Genomic DNA, 23,461 nt, shown 5'->3' with positions numbered 1-23,461 from the left:
AGAAAGGGTGAAACAGACAGTCCGAGACAGACACTTAAAGAAAGAGAGACTGACAGAGAGACAGAGAGAGATGCAGAGCAAGAGCCAGACAGACAGAAAGACACAGAGAAAGACCAAAGACATACAGACAGAAAGAAAGAAACAGACAGACAGTGATAGGTAGATAGATTGCAGGACAGAGAGAAGGAGAGAAATAGTCAGAAATAGAGAATAACACAGACAGGCAGAGAAACAGACAGAGAGAGAGAGAGAGAGAGAGAAACAGTCAGTAATAGAGAATGACACAGACAGGCAGAAAAACAGACACAAAGAAAGAGTGAGACGGACAGACAGACAGATTACAGAACAGAGAGATAGAGAGACACAATCAGAAATAGAGAACACAGACAGACAGACAGACAGACTGTGGGACAGAGAGGAAGAGAGAAACAGTCAGAAATAGAGAATGACACAGACATGCAGAGAGACAGACACTTAAAGAGAGAGAAACAGAGAGAGACAGAGAGAGAGAAACATACAGATTATGAGAGAGGGAAAAAGGGAAGCAGTCAGAAATAAAGAATGACACAGACAGGCAGACACTTACAGAGAGAGAGAGAGACAGAGAGACAGACAGATAGACAGACAGAGTATGGGACAGAAAGAAAGAGAGAAACAGTCAAAAATAGAGAATAATACAGTCAGGCAAGGACACAAAAACTTAAAGAGAGAAAGTGAGACAGACAGGTAGACAGACAGACAGATTATGGGACTGAGAGAAAGAGAGAAGCAGTCAAAAATAGAGAACACAGACAGGCAGAGAGACAGACACACAGCTAGAAAGATAGGCAGAGAGGGAGAGAGAGAGAGAAAAGTATACAGACAGAACGAGAGAGATATACAGAGAGATGTAGGGCAAAACGAAAGTGACACAAAGAGATAGACAGATCAAGACACAGGAAAAGAGAGAAAGACAGAGATTAAGACACAAACAGACAAAGAGTGAGACACTTAGAAAAGCAGATATAGATAAAGACATTCAGAAATTGAGAGAGACAAAAAGGCAGAGAGACAAGAAGCGAGATGCAGACAGAGAGAGGCAGAGAAAGCGAGACATGGCAAACAGAGTGCGAAAGACAAGATACAAGAATCGAGATGCAGGCAGACAGAAAGAGAGAAACAGATGAAAGAGACAGGGAGGGGAACAGATACAGACAGGAAAAGAGACAGAAACAGAGACAGAGACAGACAGATGGAGGGAATGTCAGACAGACAGACGGAGAGAAGGAGTTGTGTGATCAGCAGTGAGAGCTGCAGTGGTTAATCAGTAATTGGCTTGTTGTGTGGAATTGCCCCTCAGGGACTGTTCCCTCACATAATGTACGCTCTGTGAGCGTTTACTGAGATTATAGACAAATTTACATTCCTTTTTATAAACCTCTCCTGCTCTCTCTCTCTGACTCTCGCTCGCTCGCCCTTCAGCTCTCATCTGAACCCTGAAGTAAATGAACTAAAGCCGTGTTGATGCATATCGGACTGTACAGAGCGTTCGCTCGTCAGCGGCGGCGCTCTTTCTCCTACGAGCTTCGCAATCATGTTTTATGAGTGAGTGCGCGAGTGATTCTCTAATGACCTGTGGGACTTAAACGCTCATCTGTACTGGAGGAGCACAGCATTGCTGTGACTTTTCTCTGAGCTCCGTCTCTCTCTCTCTCTCTCTGCCCCGATGTGAATTAACCCAGAAACGCCAGACTGATTCTATAACTCTGCCTGAGTGGTAAAGGGATGCCATAACATTGTGTCTGTCTGTATGTGTGTGTTCATGCTGTGGCCTAAATATACATCCTATATATAAATAAAACTCTCCAGCGAGAGAATCATATCTGCTCTCATCTCAGAGCCTACATGCTTTACAATAAGCAGACCAGAAGGGTTTATTTTTCTAGCAGTTCCATAGAAAAACAGCTTTGCTTTCTCTACAGAACCTTTCAGTGGCCTTTATCAGATTTGATTAGTGTATTAAGAGAAAATCTGTTATTATATTTGATATATTTCCTCAGTGATAAAACTCTGAAATACAGGCCGCAATAAGATTCACTAAACAAGCTCTTGAATGTCTGCATCACATGTTTTGTATAATCACACACTATTTACAACATGGGCTCCAAAATGTTAAAAATACACTGGAGTAAGACAGTTTGCACAGCTTTTGTATTGTATGTAGCATGTGGCTTTGCATTGTCTTGTTAAAAAAGCGTATCGAGTGGCATTTGTGAATATACTGTAGCTCTGTATTAAGTGTTTAACAAAGGTTTGCCCAAGTAACCCCTTGGCCATGTGGTTATCTGAGTGCCATAGCCAGGCAGAACTCAGGCAACACACAGCTTTATTGTAAAAAGGGGCAAAGCAAAGAGTAGTCAAAGCAGGCAGGGTCAACACCAGTGAACAGGAGCCAACAGGAGCCAGCTTTGATTGGGTCAGGCATTCACTGCGGCATTGTTTCAATAAACTTCTGCAATGTTACAAGACTTATTTCAATCCAGTGTTGCATCAATTTTGCACCAAGATCTTGCAGCAGCATTAATGATGGTAGAGTCTGACAGCTGCACAAAGCCTCTCTTCTCCATCCAGCACATCCCAAAGATTCTCAATGAGGTTAAGGTCTGGACTCTGTGGTGACCACGTGTGGAATAAGCTGCTCTATATTCAGTATATTCAGGTAGTCAGCTGACCTCATTCTTTCAGCACATACTGTTGCTGAACCTAAACCTGAAGACCAACTGCAGCATCAACCAACCCCAGATAGTTTACTTACAGTACTTAAATCCAGGTGGAGACTTTTTTCTGGCCAGGTGGTGTAGAAGAGGATGTAGGTATTGAACTGTCTAGCTGGCAGTCGTAACTATTAAACTATTAAGTTAAAAATTGCCAATGATAAGTCCAATGTAGCAGACATAAAGTTTTCAGAAACACTGTAACACTGTGGACTTTGGACAACTGGGCTTTATTTGATTCCCAGGGATGAAGAAAGGTTAAACCATGGTCATTAATTATGTTAAATGATATTAAATTGGGCCATTTAAAGCTTTAAAAAATCTGTATAATATACAACGTCTAAAATATTAAAAACTATTAAAAGTTTTGCCTAGAACCCACTATCTAAGCAGGGAACCTTTTAGGAAACTTCATGTTAAAAAGGTTAGACTGTACAGTGATGCTTTCCATATATAGCATTAAACTGTCATGATCCATAAAGCCAGCTGTTCTGTTCAGGAGTAAAGGCTGGCATTTGTCAGGGTGTTTCTGTAACATGGTTTAGAGACCTGAGGCTAACTGTGCACGCTGTGGTGTGTCTGTGCTAATGCTGATGATTAATGTATTAATCTCCTGGCCTGAAGCCATTGGAGACCCCTCTTGACATCTCACGTCATCTTCCTACATCGTAAGACCATGAGGGGAAACAAAAGTCGAATGCTTTTAAGCTGTCATGCACAAATGAAAGGCTTTGCACCTCATCATATGCTTTACTGTGTATATATATATATATGTATTTGCAGGTTGCAGCGAGGATGGAGAGCGGGGTCCGGAGGCGGACGCAGGCCTTGTCTCGCTCGTCCAGCAAGCGTAAGAGCCGATTCTCATCGCTGTGGGGTCTGGACACTACCTCAAAGAAGAAGAGCAAAGGCAGACCCAGCATCAACCAGGTTTGCTTTTTTTTCTGTTCATGTACAGATTTGGGTAAATAGACTTTGGCTGTGCCCTTATTAATTTAATAACACCATATTCTTGAAAGCAGTACACTTCAGTAAACACATTTTAATCAGCTCATATCATCATGTGTGTTATTGCTTAAATGCATTTAATAGCTTAATTATAAATAAGATATATAAGATATATAAGTGTAATACAACCCCAATTCGAATGAAGTTGGGATGTTGTGTAAAACATAAATAAAAACTGAATATAATGTTTTAGGAATCCTTTTCAACCTGTATTCAACTGAATACACTACTTGAAGACAAGATATTTAATGTTCAAATGGATAAACTTTACGTTTTTTGCAAATATTCACGAGTTTTGAATTTGATGCCTGCAACACATTCCAAAGAAGTTGGGACAAGGGCCCAACAAACAGAAATGCTGCCAGCTTCTCTGAGCCCAAGATCATCTGAGATGGACTGAAACAAAGTGGAAAAAGATGTCCTTTGGTTTGAGTCCACATTTTAAACAGTTTTTGGAAATTGTGGAGGTCATGTCCTTCAGGCCAAAGATGAAAAGGACTGTCCGGATTGTTATCAGCACAAAGTTAAAAAGCCAACTTCTGTGATGGTATGGAGGTGTGTTAGTGCCCATGGCATGGGTAACTTGCACATCTATGAAGGCACACCGTTAATGCTTAAAGGTACATTCAGGTTTTAAAGCAACATATGTGTGTTGGGTAGTGCTGCACCACTGGCCACCAGTAGGGGAGCTGGTCAACAAAGGAGAAAAATCAGTGGAGTTGAGTCCCAAAACTTCACTTCCCAGAATCCCCAGCGGTGATAAGTGGCAACCAGCCACACCTGTGCAGCACTCTATATAAACCCCAGGCAAACCACACATTCCTGTCGCACCTTTGTAGGGGGGTGACCAGTAAAAAAGAAAAGAAAAGAAAGCACAAAAAAACAAGGTTAAAACAAAGAAAGCTAAAGGCTCACAAAAAAGCAAAGAGATCTGAAAAGAAAGACACAAAAAAGAAAATATCTCAAAATAAATTGTATATATTTGACGCAAAGTGCAGAGTTGTTGTTGCTAGAGTTGAGTTTTTTCGTTCCCGCCTTTTTTTCTACCATTCTTTTGAAACATTAATTTTTCCACCCATTTTCCAGTCTCCTCTGTGGAGAATCCATCACAAAGTTACACAATCACACCCTTTTCTATTCTGTTGCAATAAAAGCTACAACTTTTTTAGGGACGTCTCTGCTTATTTCAACGAGACAATGCTGAGCCACATTCTGCGTGGCTTCATAATAAAAAAGTGCGGGTAATAGACTGACCTGCCTGCAGTCCAGATTTGTCTCCTATTGAAAATGTGTGCTGCATTATGAAGCAGAAAATAAGACAATGAAGACCCCGGACTGTTGAGCAACTGAACCTCATCAAAATTCATCAAGCAAGAATGGGAAAGAATCCCTCCTACAAAGCTTCAACAATTAGTGTCCTCAGTTCCCAAACCCTTATTGAGTGTTGTTAAATACATTGGTAAACACTCCCCTGTCCCAAATTCATTGGAATGTGTTGCAGCATCAAATTCACAATGACGGAATATTTGCAAAAAACAATAAACTTAATCTGTTTTAAAATTAAAAATCATGTATTTGTAATCAAGGATTTGCAAATCATCATTTATTTACGTTTTATACTTCATTGGATATATATCTTCATTGGATTTGGGTTCTATAAACACAAGACTTAAGTATAACAGTTTTAACAAATAGATAATTTAATTAAGAATCTTGTTTGTATTCTTGTAATTATTAAGGAAAGGTCCTACAATATTTGGTGTGGAGTTAATGACTGTAACTTCTATGTAACTATTTAAATGACTTTTAATAATAAGTACAAAAATATACAGCTATATTTATACCATATGAGATTTACATCTGCTGGCTAGAGAATCCCATTTGCTGGAGCTTCACTGAGGACTGAACAGCATCTGGCTGCTCTGGGACTGGGACTGTTTACCGAGGCTTACATAGAGCCTAGAAACCCACTCAACCGTACTAAGCACTGTCATCACTTTGTCCCGGCTGACATTTATCTTTAATGTGCATAACACCAAAACCAAGTACATAAGTCAAGGATGGTTACATTGATCCATTTTTAAACCTTTACAGTTTCCAGCTGTTTTAATAATAAAGTCAACATTTTTGTGTAAAAAGATGTGAAGCATTAGTCCAGTTTAACTGTTTCAAGAGTAAGACATGCATTTCAATGACTTTATAGTATAGTTTATTGTCAGAAAATGAATGAGGCCTGTCTAAATCCCTGCTGCTCTATCTTATAGGTGTTTGTGGAAGGAGAGGAACCAATGAAGAAAAGCATGGAGCGCATGTTTGAGGATTCGACCAAGGAAAGCTTGGTGCGTAAAAAAAAAAAATAGCAACCAATACACAACGGAGCACTATGTGGTGTCAATGGAAAAGTCAGAAATTTGTATTAATTTCTTTATTTTATTTCTGATTTCACACATTGGAAAAAAGAACTAAACTAAAACAGTATGGTTATGTCTTTTATCGAGCACATTGAGTAAACATCCAAAGTGCAGGCTAGAAAAAGTAAGTTTTTTACTAAGTTTATGAAACACAAACCAACTAAACTTACACCGCACAAACAGTTAAACTTGTCATGCCTTTATTTGTCCAATGTATTATTATGTAAACATCCACAGTGCAGGCTAGAAAAAGTAAGTGATTTAGTTCATTATCCTGTTGATCCATCTTTAGTAACAGTCACCTCCACCAACTACATGCTACATGTAGCTACAAATGAGATGCATCAAGGTTAAGGCTCTAATTTTGGCTTTTCAAAACACAAATTCTATATTTAAACCATGTACTTGTGTGTTTTTAGTCATTGTCTTGTTGCTTTACCCAGCAACTTTTAAGTTTAAGGTCATGGACCACTGTCCTTAAGTTCTCCTGTAACATATTGTAATACACATATGAATTCTTTCTTAGTTTAGTTTATTTAGTTTAGATTGCAAGCTCTCGGGACCCCTTGAGAAGAGCTTCAATGTGTTTTGTTTTTTATGTGGTGTCTTTCTATGAACGCCTTTTGTTGTGAAGTGTTGTTTTTTTTTTTTAAAGTGCAAAAGTGCAAAAGAGTTTTATTAATAGTCTGATGCACTGTAAGCCTACATAGATTTAATTTACTAGATGATTTGTGCTAAAGAGTCTTATGCACATCTTTTGCTGTTATTATTGGACTTTTTAATCAGGATTGCTCAATTTGCTTAAGCAATGACCTTAAAAGGAAATCTACGACTAGCAAATATAGCAACAGTCTTAATTATTTTCTTATTGTGTAGACACATTGTTTAGCAACTTGCCTAACCACATACCTTTGCATACATGGAATTACTTCTTTAAAGCTGGCAGCAGCTTAATAGAAGCAATGACTGGTATTATTAAATATGACAGATTCGTTCAGAAAAAAGAGCAACAAATGGTTGGAAAAACAAATGTTTCATAGCATGGTGAGGTAGAGACAGAATGCAGAGGGCAGGAGGGAGAGGGAGGGAGAAGGATAGGCAGGGACTTGGCTCTGTTTCTCTGGACTCTGCCACTGGGGGTCTCCTGGGACAGACAGGGGGGATGCCAGACTCCTGTCCCACCAGACCCATCCATTACAGGGCTGGAGACGAGACAGATGGTGCGAGAGAGAGAAGAAGAGAAGAATGAATCTGTATACTGAGTGTATGTGTGTGCACATGTGTGTGTGTGTGTGTGTGTGTGTGTGTGTGTGTGTGTGTGTGTAACCACAATCCCTCACATACCCTCTCCTTCCCATCACACAGTAGTGTGTGTGTGGGCTTGCCGTCATATGGACCACCGTCAGTGTCGTGGCCAGATTGTGGTAGAATAAGGAAAATGGGGGACGGGTTCTGTCACTGGATAGTGGAGGATAAGCTATCAGTGGGCTGGCAGCGTGCTGCTGCTGACAGCAGTGCTGATCAGGCTCAACTGCTGACAGGTCTCAGAGCAGCTGTGTGCCTCGACTCCGCCCCCCTGGCACTCAAACCTCACCTCATCGATCGGCCACCAGTGACCCGGGACGCTTTTCCAAAGGGCACAAAAGGATCAGATACTGTTGTGATTGGGTGCCAGGTTAATTAGATTGAACAGATTAGGCGGATCCGGACTTGGACGCAGTTCTCGCTTGACACTTGAACACTTTTCGTCCGTATCGATCCGGACAGCCTGTTCCATTGTGATAAGATTAAGATTAAAGAGTAATTGTTGCATTAAAAGAGTGAAGAGTTTGTGCTTACTATTAATCTTGGTTATTAATCTTAAATGGCTCATATCCTATACATGCATATTTTACATGCATATTTTATTTTATCCCTCTACATGCATAGACATGCTGTCTATGTCTGTGTAATTGATTTTACATACCGCACAATAATTTTGCACTCTAATGCGCACTATTCCCAAAAATCCTCCGGTGTATGAATTTTACCAGTCAGGTTGTAAGGAGCAGTAAAACCACTACAGCATTTTACAGGAGTTTCAGTTTAGTTCTTCAGCACCAGGGCTGGAGTAGCATTAGCATTAGCCACTAACTGCTATTTCCTTCAGAGGTGAGTATTATCATCCTGTAGCCTGGTGCTAACCCCGGCTAGCACTGCTGGAGCAGCATTAGCATTAGCGCTAGCTCTTTTGCCATTCTGACGTCAGTTGAAAAACAATACACAAGAATTTACATTTTCAAAACCATTAATTTCAGAATTGCACACAAATTTCTTGAAAATGCAATCAGCTTAATGGCATTGTATTCCACTGTGTTGTGCTGCAAATGTTCAAAAGACAATTAAAATGCACAGGATTGCATTTTGTCTAGGAGCAGCCAGTATTTGTGCCAAAATAAAACGTAATCACTGTCCAATCAGAGCCCACTATTGAAATTGGGGCGACAAACTCAAGTGCAGTGAAATGTAATGTTATAATGATTTTGCATTTAATTTTGGCACATATTTTGCATTTTAGTGTGGAAAAGCAATGCATTTTGTGGATTGCATTTATATTTTCCATGGCAGTGTTGGCTTAGTAAAACATTAAAATAGGACCAGTGATGGGAGTAACGGCATTAAAATAAACGGTGTTACTAACGCAATAGTAACGCAATAGTTACTTTTACTGGTAACTAGTTACTTTTATAGTGGTGTAACTCAGTTAGTAACTCAGTTACTTGTTTGGAGAAGTAACTAGTAACTATAACTAATTACTTTTTCAAAGTAACGTGCCCAACACTGAACAGGACACCACCACTCCATCTAAATCTAATGCTCAATCTTCCTGAAGGTCTTTTGCAGTGAAATAGGGATTTTGTTTAGCCTGCCAATACACAAGCATTTCTTTATGAAAGTGTTCTTTATCATACAGAACTCAACTTAACACTTAACAAACCATTCATGTTAACTTCTATTGCCTCATTTTTATGTATCTCAACACTTGTCTTTTCAGAAGGATCAGAGTCGGTCCATAAAAAGCCTTCCTCAGCCTAACACGGACACCGAGTTATGGCTTCCTGACTACCTCACACCGTCCTGGCTTTCTTTGCCGAACGACCAGCCAGTCCTGGCCATCATACAGCCAGGAGAAACCACATATGAAGCGTTGGAGGCTGTTTGTAAGGTAAATCTGTCACATACAGACACACCCACAACCCTGTCAGGTTGGAGTCCAGAAAATATGCAGTGTCTTATGAAACCACAAACCACACATTTCATTCATGCTTTCAAATGCATTGTCTTTCTGTTGCTATCTTTAAATTCTTTATCTTCAATTTTATGTCTGTCCTGATTCCTCACATACTTCCAATAAATGTGCAGTGAATTGCATACCTGTGTAATGCGCACATCTGCATTCCTTAAAGGTCTCATTCCATCGTTTTTTTTAATTCATTTAAAAATGTCTAGCTGTGGTCTCTAGTATAAAAGAACGCCATGTGAGCTATTTTTTGAAAAAAAAAAAAAAAAAAAAAAGGTCTGGTGATCTGGAATTACGCTGCTTTAGTCCGGTGGAAGAGTAGAGTGGGAGAAACGATAGGATTTCAGCTCTTGCTCATGAATATTCATACATGCAAACATATCGCCTCTGATTGGCTCACAGCACTGCGAGGCAGTGAGACGAATAACAGTTAGAAACATTTTAAAATAGAAAATAGACCTTTTTGCACTATTAAGCAGTCTTTGCAATGTCATTTGTTACTTTACAACATGTGTAATGCGCTGCTAAGTGCAGTTCAGCCACTGACCTAGCCTTGGAGTCTCTGTAAAATGCAAAATCCACCGGAGATCCTATGTAAACACACGGAGGTGGATAGTGACGGTCCAGAAAGTAAAAATCCACAATGGGGAGGATTTTTACTTTTAACTAGTGTAAACAGAACTGTTCTAAAAAAATACACACCTACCTATCTTAATTGTACTTCGCTGGTGTTCCATAGACAAATTCTAACCATTTGGTCCTTATCTCTGAATTACTGGACAAAACACATTGCCATGCTCTTCCTAGTGCTGTTAGCTCCTATCTGACGAGACAGTGGTGTTGTCTGGCTTCAGCTCTGCTTATAAAACAGTATAAATTTCATCTTAACTGTTTAAAAAATGGTCAAAGGTGGAATCACTCTATCATCTTTCCTCTTTAATGATTCTGGAAAATTGGACCCTGACCTATAACTGCCTTTAAAGAGGCCAAATCTTCTCATTCCTCCAGCCTGCCCTCCTGGCTCTGGTGGCAGAATATAATCCTGATGTAGGCCTCAGATAATCCTCTGCCCAATGTGCTGCATCCACACTGGAACATGCCTCCAGTTCCCCTGCGCTTATCTTATCACCTGTCTGTGACTGCTCGGAGGAAATCCTGTATATGAGTGACTTGGCAGTTGGGTCAGGAAAGAGTCGGTTTCTATCTAAAGCCACATCTTGGCCTTATTCCTCTGGATTTATTTCTCGTGCATTTCTCAATCAGCAGGAAGCAGCAGATCAGGGATCAGAGAGCCGGGCTATAAACAGTGAGCTGAAACTGTTCATTTCACACGTTTCAGCATCCTGCTTCTGCCAGAGCCGCTTCTGCAATTAGCTTTAACTGTGCAGCGTAAGCAGCAGCTGACTGACGTGTCTGAGGTGTAAATGCAGGTAGGCGTGGATAGCGAATCGCTGACGGCAGGCCATTCAAATGTGCAAGAAAAAAGAAAGGGTTTCTCTGATCAGAGCTAAAGATAAAAAGTCTATTAAAAAAGTCTACAAAAGGTCTGTATACAGTGGCTTGCAAAACCCTGCTTTAAACTTCTCCACAACTGTATCTTTGACCTGTCTGTCTAGTGAGTTCCTTGGATCCTTCATGATGCTGGTTGTTCACTTGTGTTCTTAAAAAAATCACTTAAAAATGATCAGTTTGTCTGATTTTACTTTTTATAGGTAATACAGCTTTCATGCGTCTTGGCATGTTCTCCTCCTCCACCAGTCTTTCACACTGCTTTAGGTGACCTTATGCCACTCCTATGGGAAACATTCAAGCAGTTCAGCTTTGTTTGGTGGTTTGTGAGCATCCATCTTCCTCTTAATTACATTTAATACAAAAGATTTTAATGAGGTTCATGTCTGGTCATCCAAAAGCAATGTGTAAGACTGGTGGAGAGCATATAGAGACGTATTAAAGCTGTGATTAAAAATCTGTGTTATTCCACCAAATATTGATTTCTAAACTTTTTCTAAGTGAAAACATTAGTATTGCTGGTTTCAATGTTCATTTTACCTAAACACACACACATATATATATATATATATATATATATATATATATATATATATATATATATATATATATATATATATATATATAGCTATAAATAGTAAAATCAGACAAACTGTTAATTTAAAAGTGTACATTAGTATTTGAGCATTTCATTCTTTTTAAAAAGTTTTTAAACTAGGTTTCAGTGTGGGTTGTAACTATATTGCCTTCCTTTTGTTTTAACTTTGCAGGCCCACAACCTGGACCCTTCCAAGCATTATCTCCGCCTGAAGTTTCTTATCGACAATCAAGTGCAATTGTATGTCCCAAACCCTGAAGAGGAGCTCTCAGATCTGGTAAGTGACTCAAAAATCTGATTTATTGTCTAAATGTGAAATAGATATTATTATTTCAAGGCTGTGTGGACATGTGAAATCCAATCTTTTAACATTTAATTTCAGTGACTTATAAGACTCTGTTTGCTCACTAGCATTGGTTGACTTCACATGTTTTCACCATGTATCCACCAAGTACATATAGAATATATATATATATATATATACACCTCTGGAAAACTTGGGAGACCACTTTCTGAATCAGTTTCTCTGATTTTGTTATTTATAGGTTTATGTTTGAGTAAAATGAACATTGTTGTTTTTATTCTACAAACTACAGACAACATTTCTCCTAAATTCCAAATAAAAATATTGTCATTTAGAGCATTTATTTACAGAAAATGAGAAATCAGAAACAAAAACATGCAGAGCTTTCAGACCTCAAATAATGCAAGAAAAAATGTTTATATTCATAAAGTTTTAAGAGTTCAGAAATCAATATTTGTTGGAATAACCCTATTTTTAAACACAGTTTTCATGCATCTTGGCATCATGTTCTCCTCCACCAGTCTTACACACTGCTTTTGGATAACTTTATGCCACTCCTGGTGCAAAAATTCAAGCAGTTCAGTTTGGTTTATGGCTTGTGATCATCCATCTTCCTCTTGATTATATTCCAGAGGTTTTCAATTTGCTAAAATCAAAGAAACTCATTATTTTTAGTGGTCTCTTTTTTCAGAGCTGTATATAGAAGATATTTATAAATATACTTTACTATTAGCTGTAGTTGCTGCAGACGTCTGAACAGTGTGAACAGTTCTGACTCAGCACCGTTTTTCTGCATGCCTCTTGTTGTGTTAGGACACTAGAAATGACTTAGTTTCTTAGTTTACATCTTGAAAATCAGAGAAATTCCCCTTCAAGTGCTCTGCAGAACTCTACCCAGAGAAGCACATTTAATGTTAAATGTTTTATGTAGATTTAAAATTGAAGGGTGAACTCTGCAAAGCTCTGCAGATAAAGGCAGGGTTGAGAGTGTGATGGAGATGAAGGTTACGGTGTGTAAGAACTTCCCCACAGAGAAAGTGCTGCTGCATATATTATGAATTATGTATACTGTGGATCCATGAGCATGAGAATTCACTCAACTCTCAACCCGCCCCACCCCCTCTCTCTCTCTCTCTCTCTCTCACACACACACACACACACACACACATATATACACTTCTCTATTAATGCTGTAAAAAGTATTGTTACTATTCTCTCTCTCTCTCTCTCTCTCTATCTCTCTCTCTTTATCACTGTTTTCCTGTTTCAGTAAAATGATCAAAGCTGAATGTTCTATTTTTAGTTCACGCTGCAGGATGATGATTATTTAGTTTAGATGTAAACAGCAGATTTTGTGCACTGCTTCTCTCTTTTTTTTTGCTTTACTTTTCTTAATTCTTGATGTATTAAAATGTCTAAAAAAAGGCTTTATAATGTCTCCCCTCAGCTCTACAAAGAGATTGAAATTTGTACCAAAACTACCAAAGTCGTCCAGTTTGATAGAGACGAGTCCTGCACCATTGGTTATGGTAGGAGCTTTTTGCTTTGACCTCCACAAGCCAGTGTCTCTTCTCTTCTCTTCTCTTCTCTTCTCTTACTTAATTCCCTCATTCTTCTATTTAATATTACTTAATCTCTTCACACAAAATCACATCTAATCTCATCTCTTCTTTTCTCTTCTTCACTTTTTTATTCACTTCATTTCTCATGGCATCATACCATTACTTTCTTGTTTCTTCTCATATTATTTTCTTTTCTCATTGCATCTAATCTATTTTCTTGTGTTTTAATTTCTACTATGTCACATCTTTTCTCTCCTTTCGTCATCTATTGTATTCTTTCATTCTCTTTTCATTCTCTCATCTCATTACATCATCCATGTTCTTTCCTTTTCTCACCTTTTCTCTCAATTTCTCTTCTTTTGTTTTCCTTTCTTCTATCCACTCTTCTCTTCTTTTTTTCCTCTCTTTTCATATCACTCTTCTTATCTCGCCTCTTTTCATCTAATTGTTTCATCATCCATTTACTCTTTTTCCATCTCTTCTGTCAACTTCTCTTATTTTCTTTTTTTTTTGTTTCTCTTCTTTTCTCTTTGTTTATTTTATCTCATCTCATTTTCTTTTTTTCTCCTCTCATTTCATCACATAGTTCATTTTCTCTCATTTTCTCACATTTTCTCTCAATTTTTCTTCTTTTCTTTTGTTTTCTATTCTCTTCTTTTTTCTCTTCTCCACTCTTCTCTTATTTTCTCTTCTCTTTTTTCATTTTACTCTTCTCATCTCACCCCTTTCATCTCTTTTTTTGCTCTCATCTTATCACCCATGTTCTCTTATTTTCTCATCTGTTCTCTCAATTTCTCTTCTCTTCTTTTCTTTTCTCTGTTGCACTCTTCAGTTCGCTCCTCTCTTTTTATTTTATTATTTATTTTTTGAGTGTATCTCAATTTCTGTTATTTCTCTCTTTTCTCATTTGCTTTTCTATTTTATTACTGTTAGCTCATGTCATCTTTTCCACATTTTCATCTTTTTCCCATCTCTTGTCTGTTTTTTCTCCTCCTACCTTGCCTAATCTCACTTCTTCTCTTTTTTGCTCACTAGGTTTCTCAGTAGCTGTGGTGGATGAGGACGGTGTACAGCAGCTTCATATCACAGATGTAAAAGCTGGAGGCCTGGCCTTTAAGAAAGGTGAGGAAATCAGTTTAATCTAGAAGCTTTATAACTATGCTATAGAAGCTAATATGGGGGTTAATATAAAACATAGGCTATATAGCCTTCTACATGTGGATTAAACTGTCACTCTACAATCATTTTCTGCTATAAAACGAGGAAACAAAAGTGTCTAGCCTGTAAATCGACACAGCCGGGTCTATTAGCTCAGCATAGCAAATTAGCTTTGTGTCTGACAGCTGATAAGCGCTGTGGGCCACTAAAAGGCTAAGAATTCATTCACCTTCGGGTTGTTACTACAAAGAGTCAGCCTTAATCTGACCCGCACTTGGCATGTTCCAATAAAGTGTCTGACTCTGCCAGTTTGCTGAGACATCGTTGGGAGAATATCAGGCTATTCAGACCCAAACAGGCTGACCCAAATCTCCACTGGGCTGGAGGAAATTCATTTAAAAAGCTTTCACATGAGGCTAGGATTAGCAGGAGAAGCAAATTAAACCCATCCCACACTGCCAGCGAGGTCGTGCCATTAAGGTCGGCCTTTTTGCCCTCCAAATGCCAGCTCAGCTCCATCTGACCTCAGACTTCTAACACCTGATTCTGAATGGGAAGTGATCGTGATGAATTCCGAGGCTGAAAAATGGAAACCAGAAAACGGATTTAATAGTGCAGCAGACATCGTAGGCTTAAAAATCAACATAAAACTGAGTGTAAAAATTGGATAGATAGATAGATAGATAGATAGATAGATAGATAGATAGATAGATAGATAGATAGATAGATAGATAGATAGATAGATAGATAGATAGATAGATAGATAGTGCGGTCTGAAAGTGGGCGAATATGAATAGGACACTCTGTGGGCATTTATTTTCTCAGGAAAGTTTAATATCAGCACTATATGGTCTGGTTTAAAGAGTTTCTGGTGTGTTTGCACCCTTTAGAGTGCAATTGGTGGGGCAGGTGTGAAAACAGTAATCTCATTTGGGTGCAGGCTAAAACAACCGAACGGAGACCACTTCAGTTTCTGAATCAGTTTTCTGAATCAGTTTCTCTGATTTTGCTATTTATAGGTATAAATTTGAGTAAAATAAACACTGATGTTTTATTCTATGGGTGCACCTTAGTGCATGCCACATTAGTGTACGCATCAGCGAACCACAATTCACAATTCACCAATTTTTAGAACTGTTAAGCAGTGGTCAGTGGAAGTCATTGGAAAAACATCCCAAAAATATAGCAATACAAGCACACGTATGTGCGTGCCAGCCACAAATTGGCACTGGTTACTCACGCTCATGCTCTGTCCAGAGTGCCTTGCACCAGTATTGGAGTGGAAAAAGTGCCCATGGCCAGACTGGGTGAGTAACCAGGCCAGTGAACGCAAAGCCAAGTGGACGTCGTCTACACCACGAGAACAAAAGCCCTTTTCAGAGGAAGCATGCTCCCCAAACACACTGACTATAGCCGCGCTGAAATTACAGCCATGCGCAGTCTGAGATGAATGGCGGTAGAGAGTGAATCACCGTAGCGTGCCGCCCAGGGGGCACGTTCCAAATCCAGGCCAGTTTGGATGCACAGCACTGCCGGCTCTCTGTGATTACATCACGCCTGCGTTTATCATTGCTCCACTGCCAGGGGGCGCCCAGCTGAGCCGTCCTATCAAAAGCTTGCTCTGTGGCCCGCGGTTCACTCCACATGCAACTGGTTCACATCTCAGGCTACACCTGTATTGCAGTGAGAGCATCGGAGAGTAAGTTTGCGTTAAGCTATTGCGCAATTGACACACTGAACGGAAGACTACAGCTCTGGAAAAAAATAAGAGATCACTTAAAAAAAAAAATTCTTTCTTTTTTAATTTTACAAAATTTAAAACCTCTGGAATATAATCAAGAGGAAGATGGATGATCACAAGCCACCAAACTGAACTGCTTGAATTTTTGCACCAGGCATAAAGCAGCATAAAGTTATCCAAAAGCAGTGTGTAAGACTGGTGGAGGAGAACATGATGCCAAGATGCATGAAAACTGTGATTTAAAACCAGGGTTATTCCACCAAATATTGATTTTTGAACTCTTAAAACTTTAGAAATATGAACCTGTTTTCTTTGCATTATTTGCATTTCTTTGCTTTAAGTTATGTCTGAATTAGATTTTATTTTTAAATATGATATCTGATCCAGCATGTTGGATGTGTGTGCTGTTGTGATAGCTGTGTGAATTCCCTCCTAGGTTATAAATACATGGAATGAAATAAAAGCCATATTTCCCCTGGTGGGTCTGACCACGAGCATCCGTAATCAATTATAGTGGCCGTCTGGCCTAACGAGTCCTAATTGTGCTATCGGATGCTAATTGGGCAGCTCATATGCTGCTAATTGATAATCAAGAGATTGGAAATCTGGGATAGTGGGAGAGGAGGACTTTGTTTGTCTCTTTAAAAAGAGTCCATTGTTCAATTTTTCATTGTAGTTAGTGATGTATTTTTATTGTATAGAATTTTTTTTATATCCAGTGTTTTTTCCAAATATTTAGGCAAAAAAAATTATGTGCAGTCTGTGTTAGATAGTGTGTACTTATAGTTATTATTATTATTATTATTATTATTATTATTATTATTATTATTATTATTATTATTATTATTATTATGTGTGCAGGTCTGAGAGCAGGTGATGAGATCCTGCAGCTGAATGATAAAGACGGGAGTGTGTTGGAGCTGTCGGACATGCAGGCCGCGTTCTCTCTGCCCTCCCTCACCCTTACAGTCAGCACCATACCGTCGACTGAGGACTGCCAGCACTGTCCACCGCTGCCTCGCCGCTCCGATACACCACACCACCTCTGCACAGACATCTTCTCCCAAAACCAAGGTACAGCCATCTACCCCATCTCACCTCCAGATCAGTTCCTTTTTATTCTATCTAAATCCTGCACAAAGGGAGTGAGTTTATATTTTGTAAATGTAAATAGACTCCCTAAGCTACTTTTATTAGGGAAGTAATAATACATTGTGTTGTACTGCTATATTACATTCATGCTGTACTAAAGCAAGGGGTGGAAAATGCATAACTGAACTTTTGTGCTCAATCTTATACTTAAGTTTACTTTACTACCTATTTTTTTATGTATTCCTCCATACAAATCCCTTGAGATAGCAAGTACTGTATTTTTCACACTATAAGGCGCACTTGATTATAAGGCGCATTTTAAAAGACACTATAAGGAACTTCTAATTCAGCAGGTCTCACTGCTGGGTGGTGGTGGGTTTACTTAACTATGTTAAGAAAAGCTAAGCTACGTAAACAAATAGTTAAAAAAAACTTTCATTTAAAGTCAAACGAGCGCTGGATATAAATCTACACAGATTTCTCTCCTGAAAACTGTTTATTTGGGTGAGTAAAGCCCTTCCGTTTATTTACAGTAAGCTTATATTTCTAAATTTCCCCAGTACTAAGTCTTAGCGGCTACGCACTAGCCCGATAGCGCTACACTGAGGAACCCTGAGTGTTCCGGTAAGCCAGGGCGATATTAGCTAGCAGATATTAGCGTCCCACGTAGCTCGTTTTAATATGGAAACGTGCACGCTACAGTCCAATATGCTCCCCTCTGAACGACGAAAGAGCTAGCGAGGTTAACGGGTAATGCTAATGCTGCTCCAGCAGAGCTAGCCGGTGCTAGCAGCAGACTACAGGTTAATAATACTCACCTCTGAACAGGAAATAGTGTTTAGCGGCTAATGCTAATGCTACTCCAGTCTACTCCAGAGAACTAAACTGAAACTCCTGTATAACTCTGTACTTCAGTGGAGTGGCTTTATTGCTCCTTAATACCTCACTGGTAAAATTTATTCATAAGGTGCACCGGGTTAAAAGGGGCACTAATGTTTTTTTTTTTAATTAAAGTATTTTAAGTGCGCAAAAATACAGTAAACGTTGTATCAATGTTGGCTTAATGTCATTGTTTACATTGGCCTGATGTTGGGTGTCAACCAATGTTTGACGTTAGGCCTTGCCAATCTCTTGCCAATGAGTTGAGTTATATATGTATAGTTATATATAGCTAGTTAATGTCTTGGGTGTTTGCATTTAACTACCATGTTAGTCTATGGGTAGCATTTGAACGCTAGCTAGTTCCTAATCTATTAGCTTGTGACTAGCATGTTAGCAAATTGCTAGTGTGTTAAATCAGGGCACTATAAAGCACAATTTGTTTGTGATTTTCTGCTGATAGGACACCGGTATGAAGAGATGAGGCAAAACTACTGTATCCATTTTTTTTGTCACAAGTATTGTATTTTTATACTCTTGAATGCCCATCAGTTAGCTAACATACTGACACACAGCATATTTGCTGCTTACAATATGAGTGCCATAAACATGAAAGCAGACAGATCAAGCTTAACCAAAAATATGCAATAAACTACGATGGCTAGTAAAGTGGGTAATTTTATTTCCGTCCAGAAATAAAAATATAATTAAATGTACTGATTTTATTACAGTCATCCCTCTGATATACTTATTCAATCTGAATAGAGCTTTTTAGAAGGAAACACTTAAAAGCAAAATACACACAGGCCATCCTGCTAAAAAAAATCCAGCTCAAGACCAGTTGGTCATCCAAAAAAAATAACATATTTTGCTACTATTATGTTAGTGAGGAAAAGCAATGCATTTTGTGGACAGCATTTCAATTTTTCCAAGATATTGTTTGTTTATTAATTTGTCACTAATTCCTCTCCATAGTACTGTAATCTTACAGTGTAGAAAGAGACATTTAAATAATAATTATTACAACTAATATTATTTGTGATGGGCACATTTCACCAAAAAAACGTGTATGTTTAGAGCCCCAACCATTTAAAACCTTTAAATTAACATTGCTTCAATGTCAGAATTTCAACATTAACTAATGCCTAATGCCTATACTATTTATTGTTAAGGAAAGACTGTTTATGATTGTTTTTCCATCATTAATAATAAATAATGCAACCTAGAATTTTATATATAATCATTTATTGAATGTTGTTTGCTATCAGGGTTTCGGTGCACATAAATCTGAAACTTCTTTTCCTTCTAAGATTTACTGAAATGAATAAACTTTATCTGTAAGTTCATTTAAGACCTGTTTAGTTCATTTCGTGCTGCAATAGTTTTAAAGATGTGTATCTCTTTTGGATAAAATGGATAAAAAATAGCACAGAGCTTATATTTATTAGATCTGGGTGCATTGAGGATTAGAAGGCTATTAGTTATTAAACTGTGCCTTTAACTGAGGCCCAGATCGTTTTTGGAAAGACAGGCGGACTAGTCCAGTGGTTGCCAAATTGTGTTTTTGGCAGAGCTCTCAGTTATGTCTATTTTTCACAAATAATACCTACTGTAGTGCATTAAAATGGAATTTAGTCTGTATTATAGATCAGCCTTTATACATCTCTAGAGAAAACTGAGACAGCAGTTCATTTCTCTTTTTCTTTCTTTCTTTCTCTCTCTCTCTTTCTCTCTGACCTGACCCTATGCTCTTGCTCCCTCTAGAGGAAATCCTGGATGAAGTGCCTGGCCTGGTGTTGGAGAGTCCAGGTGTAGAGGAAAGGTCCAGTTTAGCCAAAGAGAGTAATGAAGATGGCCTGGGATACGAGTCGGACTCTGGCACTGGACACAAGGTGAGACATTACAGTTTGATTCATTTAAAAAGGTTGTTAAAACTCAGTGACTTAATCAGGATAAATGAAGACAGTATACTCTGCATTTGTCCATATCGTCCATATGCACAGATATATAATAATAAGTGTTATTAAATGATATAGTACTGTATAAGTGTGTGGTGCAGTAAACAAGAGATGTTTACATTACACACTATACATTAAGAATATACTAGGGCTATACAAACTAAAACAACACATTTGCTCTAACCTGTTGGTGCAAAACATATTATAATGGAAAAATATCAAGATAAGAAGTTGATGGATTTGTTGAGATAAAGGTTTCTCAAGAATTTAAAACATGACAATGGTATATATATAATTATATATAATTACTCTTTGCTTTTCTTGACTTCTGGATTAGTTTGAACTTTTTTTTTACTTTAATTTTTTATATTTGTCAGAAAAGGTGAGGTAGGAAGGAGGCAAGGAAAGGGGCAAGACAGGAAAGTTACTTTTATTATTAGAAGGAAGCACTGATATCATGGTTTCTCACTCTCTCTCACATCCAACATTAAAATCTAGGTATTTACACAATTTAGGATTGTGGGTTTAGGTTGGCTTCTGGTTTACACTGTGCTCCACCAGCCAGGCCATATAGGTTGGGTTTGTACACACTAAGAAATGTAAGTACAGATTTGTACTTAAAAGAGTACAAAGCTTGTCGCTGGGGCTGTACCTTATATTGAGGTACAAAAAGTACCTTTCAGTGAAAGTCCTTTTTTGTACCCATGGTTTTTGTGCCAGTAAAGATTATAAAGATTATAAAAATTATCATCAACTAAATATGGCTCAAAAACTTGATGATCCAAAATTGTCTGGCTTTCAAATAAAAAATGTTCAATTTAAATATATATTGTTTATTAGTACAGTGATATAGAATACTGAATGTACCCTCTGGCTGCAGGTTAAATGGTACAAATCTGTACTTATTGCTGTTAGAAATTACTTTGTACTTCAGAGGGAACAAATCTGACCCTGTAAAGACCAATATTGTACCTTTGAGGGTACAACTATGAAGAGTGCACCTTTGAGTACAAAAAAGTACTCATATCGTACCTCTGTTTTTTAGAGTGTACCCACAATCTACTTCTCGCATTATACTAAATTGCAGTATAATTCAATGTAGGCCTGTCACTGTCACTTTTTTTTTGTTTTCATTAACAATTTACCCATATATGTGGTTGATAAATCGATGAGAAATGTTGTGTTTTTAAGCTTAATAAAACTTGCAGAGCCGAACAGCTTTTTACAAACTTTAATTACTTAAAAACAAAAACAATAAAAAATGTGATATGCATTTTTGTAATTAAAGAATGTAGTTATATAGTTATGTAACACTTTTATGTATTGATGTTATTATGTACAGTTTATCATTACTTATTTAATGTTTACACTGATGTGGTCATATAAAATAAAACATGTCTAATATGATACCTTTGACTTTAAAGTGTTGAGCAACTATGAAAACATTAATATTACATTAACCCTTGTGCGGTGTTCGGGTCTGTGGGACCCGTTTTCATTTTTCATCAAATGATACAAAAAAAATATTTTTTCTAACTCAAACTCATTGGCATTGGCTCATTTTTTGTGAAAAACATATATCAAAACACATTTTCGATAAACACACACTGTACACCACCCCACCCCCCCCCACCCCCAAACACACACACACATTTATATTACATACAGTATGTTTGGCCAAATTTGAAATGAAACAAATTTTCTACTCATATCTTGAGTTTAATTCATTTTCTTTTACATTTTAATAAAAAAAAAACTAATAAAAAAAGAGTAGCACTTTTTAAAAGAAATGTAACATAAGAAAGGTAAAGGGCAAATATTAACCATGTAAGCTGTTTATATTGCTTGCAATTTAGGTGAAGCAAGCATGTGTAAAGCATTTTAATGTAAAATTGCTTAATTTTGCTGAATTAAATACAAGTAACAAAGTAAACGAGTAACAAAAATATGAACACCACACAAGGGATAAATTACAGTACATGCAGTAAATTCACGTAATGCCCTAGAACTCTGATCCCAACATTAAACACTACAATTACAGGATGGAACAGGACAGGACAGGACAGTATTGCAGGGGACTTGACAAGTACAATTAATCACTGATGTGCTGGTCAGTGAGACAGAGTGTTAAATATCACTGCAGGATACAGATCACCCAATCCAAGATCACAATACGAGAGAGCTGCTAGCACGACCGTATCATTATCAGTGTGTTCAGCAGTGCTTCAGCAGTGCTTCACAGACAGCTCTCAGTGTCTGTACCTGTAGCACATGCTGCCGTCTGCCGTCTGCAGGGCTGCTGGCTTAGCTTTCATCAGCTCAGGGTTCAGATTCACCAGCAGTGTCCTGCAGGTGTGTTACAGGCTGTTCTCCACCGTCAGCAGCCTGACTGAAGCACAATGGGGCCATCTCCTGTTACACAGAATTAAACACACCTACACAGCGTCTTCTTCGGCTGCAGCTTGTTGTATTGAATTGTATGGTTGTATTGCTGGCAATATTTCAGCAAGGTTTCAATTACACAATACACACTATCTAGCACATGTTGAGGTCGGGGGTATTATTGCATTGGGGTGTGATGGTAACAAGATGAGTGTTTAGCTGCTCCTGTGTGTGACATCAGCAGCCTTTGATTTAAGGTCTTTTGGGCTTTGGAGGTGACATCAGATGGGAAGGACACACACACAAAACACGAACAGACAATGTTTGGAATAAGAATTTGTTCTCATTATTAGAATTGTCATCAATAAGAAACATTCATTTTCTAAAACTAAAACTTTTTTTTTTTTTTTTTTAGCAAGTAAGGAAACTGATAAATACACACAGCTAATAATGCTAATGCTAACAACAATAGCCTCAACAGGGGACAGATTTTGGTTGTAACATTTTTTGGATCTTATACGTAATGCATTTTTGTGAAAATTAGTTTTAAAACCTGAATTGTATACTATATTTCAATTTCTATGAAATATTTGATAACATTTCTAAAAAGATTATTAGAAATGTACTATACTTTATAAAATCACTTTACATTCTTTTGATTTGTGATTATTATTTAATAATATGTATAGTCTATTTCACTATGTGTTTTTGTTTTCTTTGTAGTCTTTGAAATCTTATCCCTATAAACTTTATTACACACTCCCAGACAGCTGCTCTATATCTTGCATTGTGGTAATGGTGTATTAATGTGTCCTGTTGAGGCCAG

At 37.9% G+C, this 23,461-nt stretch overlaps 1 protein-coding gene across 1 annotated transcript in view; it reads left to right on the top strand.

Annotated features, from left to right (window-relative positions):
* tiam1a (TIAM Rac1 associated GEF 1a) overlaps positions 1-23,461 on the top strand; it is a 149,261-nt gene that overhangs the window by 82,456 nt on the left and 43,344 nt on the right. The window contains exons 9-16 of the mRNA XM_022681429.2: positions 3,537-3,683; positions 6,026-6,100; positions 9,207-9,377; positions 11,732-11,836; positions 13,311-13,392; positions 14,461-14,547; positions 17,186-17,398; positions 20,060-20,187. Of these exons, the coding sequence (XP_022537150.2) occupies positions 3,537-3,683; positions 6,026-6,100; positions 9,207-9,377; positions 11,732-11,836; positions 13,311-13,392; positions 14,461-14,547; positions 17,186-17,398; positions 20,060-20,187 (1,008 nt within the window). The remainder of the gene's footprint in view (positions 1-3,536; positions 3,684-6,025; positions 6,101-9,206; positions 9,378-11,731; positions 11,837-13,310; positions 13,393-14,460; positions 14,548-17,185; positions 17,399-20,059; positions 20,188-23,461) is intronic.

Source organism: Astyanax mexicanus, chromosome 20 (genome assembly GCF_023375975.1).
Source record: "Astyanax mexicanus isolate ESR-SI-001 chromosome 20, AstMex3_surface, whole genome shotgun sequence".
NCBI lineage: Eukaryota > Metazoa > Chordata > Actinopteri > Characiformes > Acestrorhamphidae > Astyanax > Astyanax mexicanus.
Note: the sequence above shows the minus strand (reverse complement) of the source record. Positions and strands in the feature narration are given on the sequence as shown.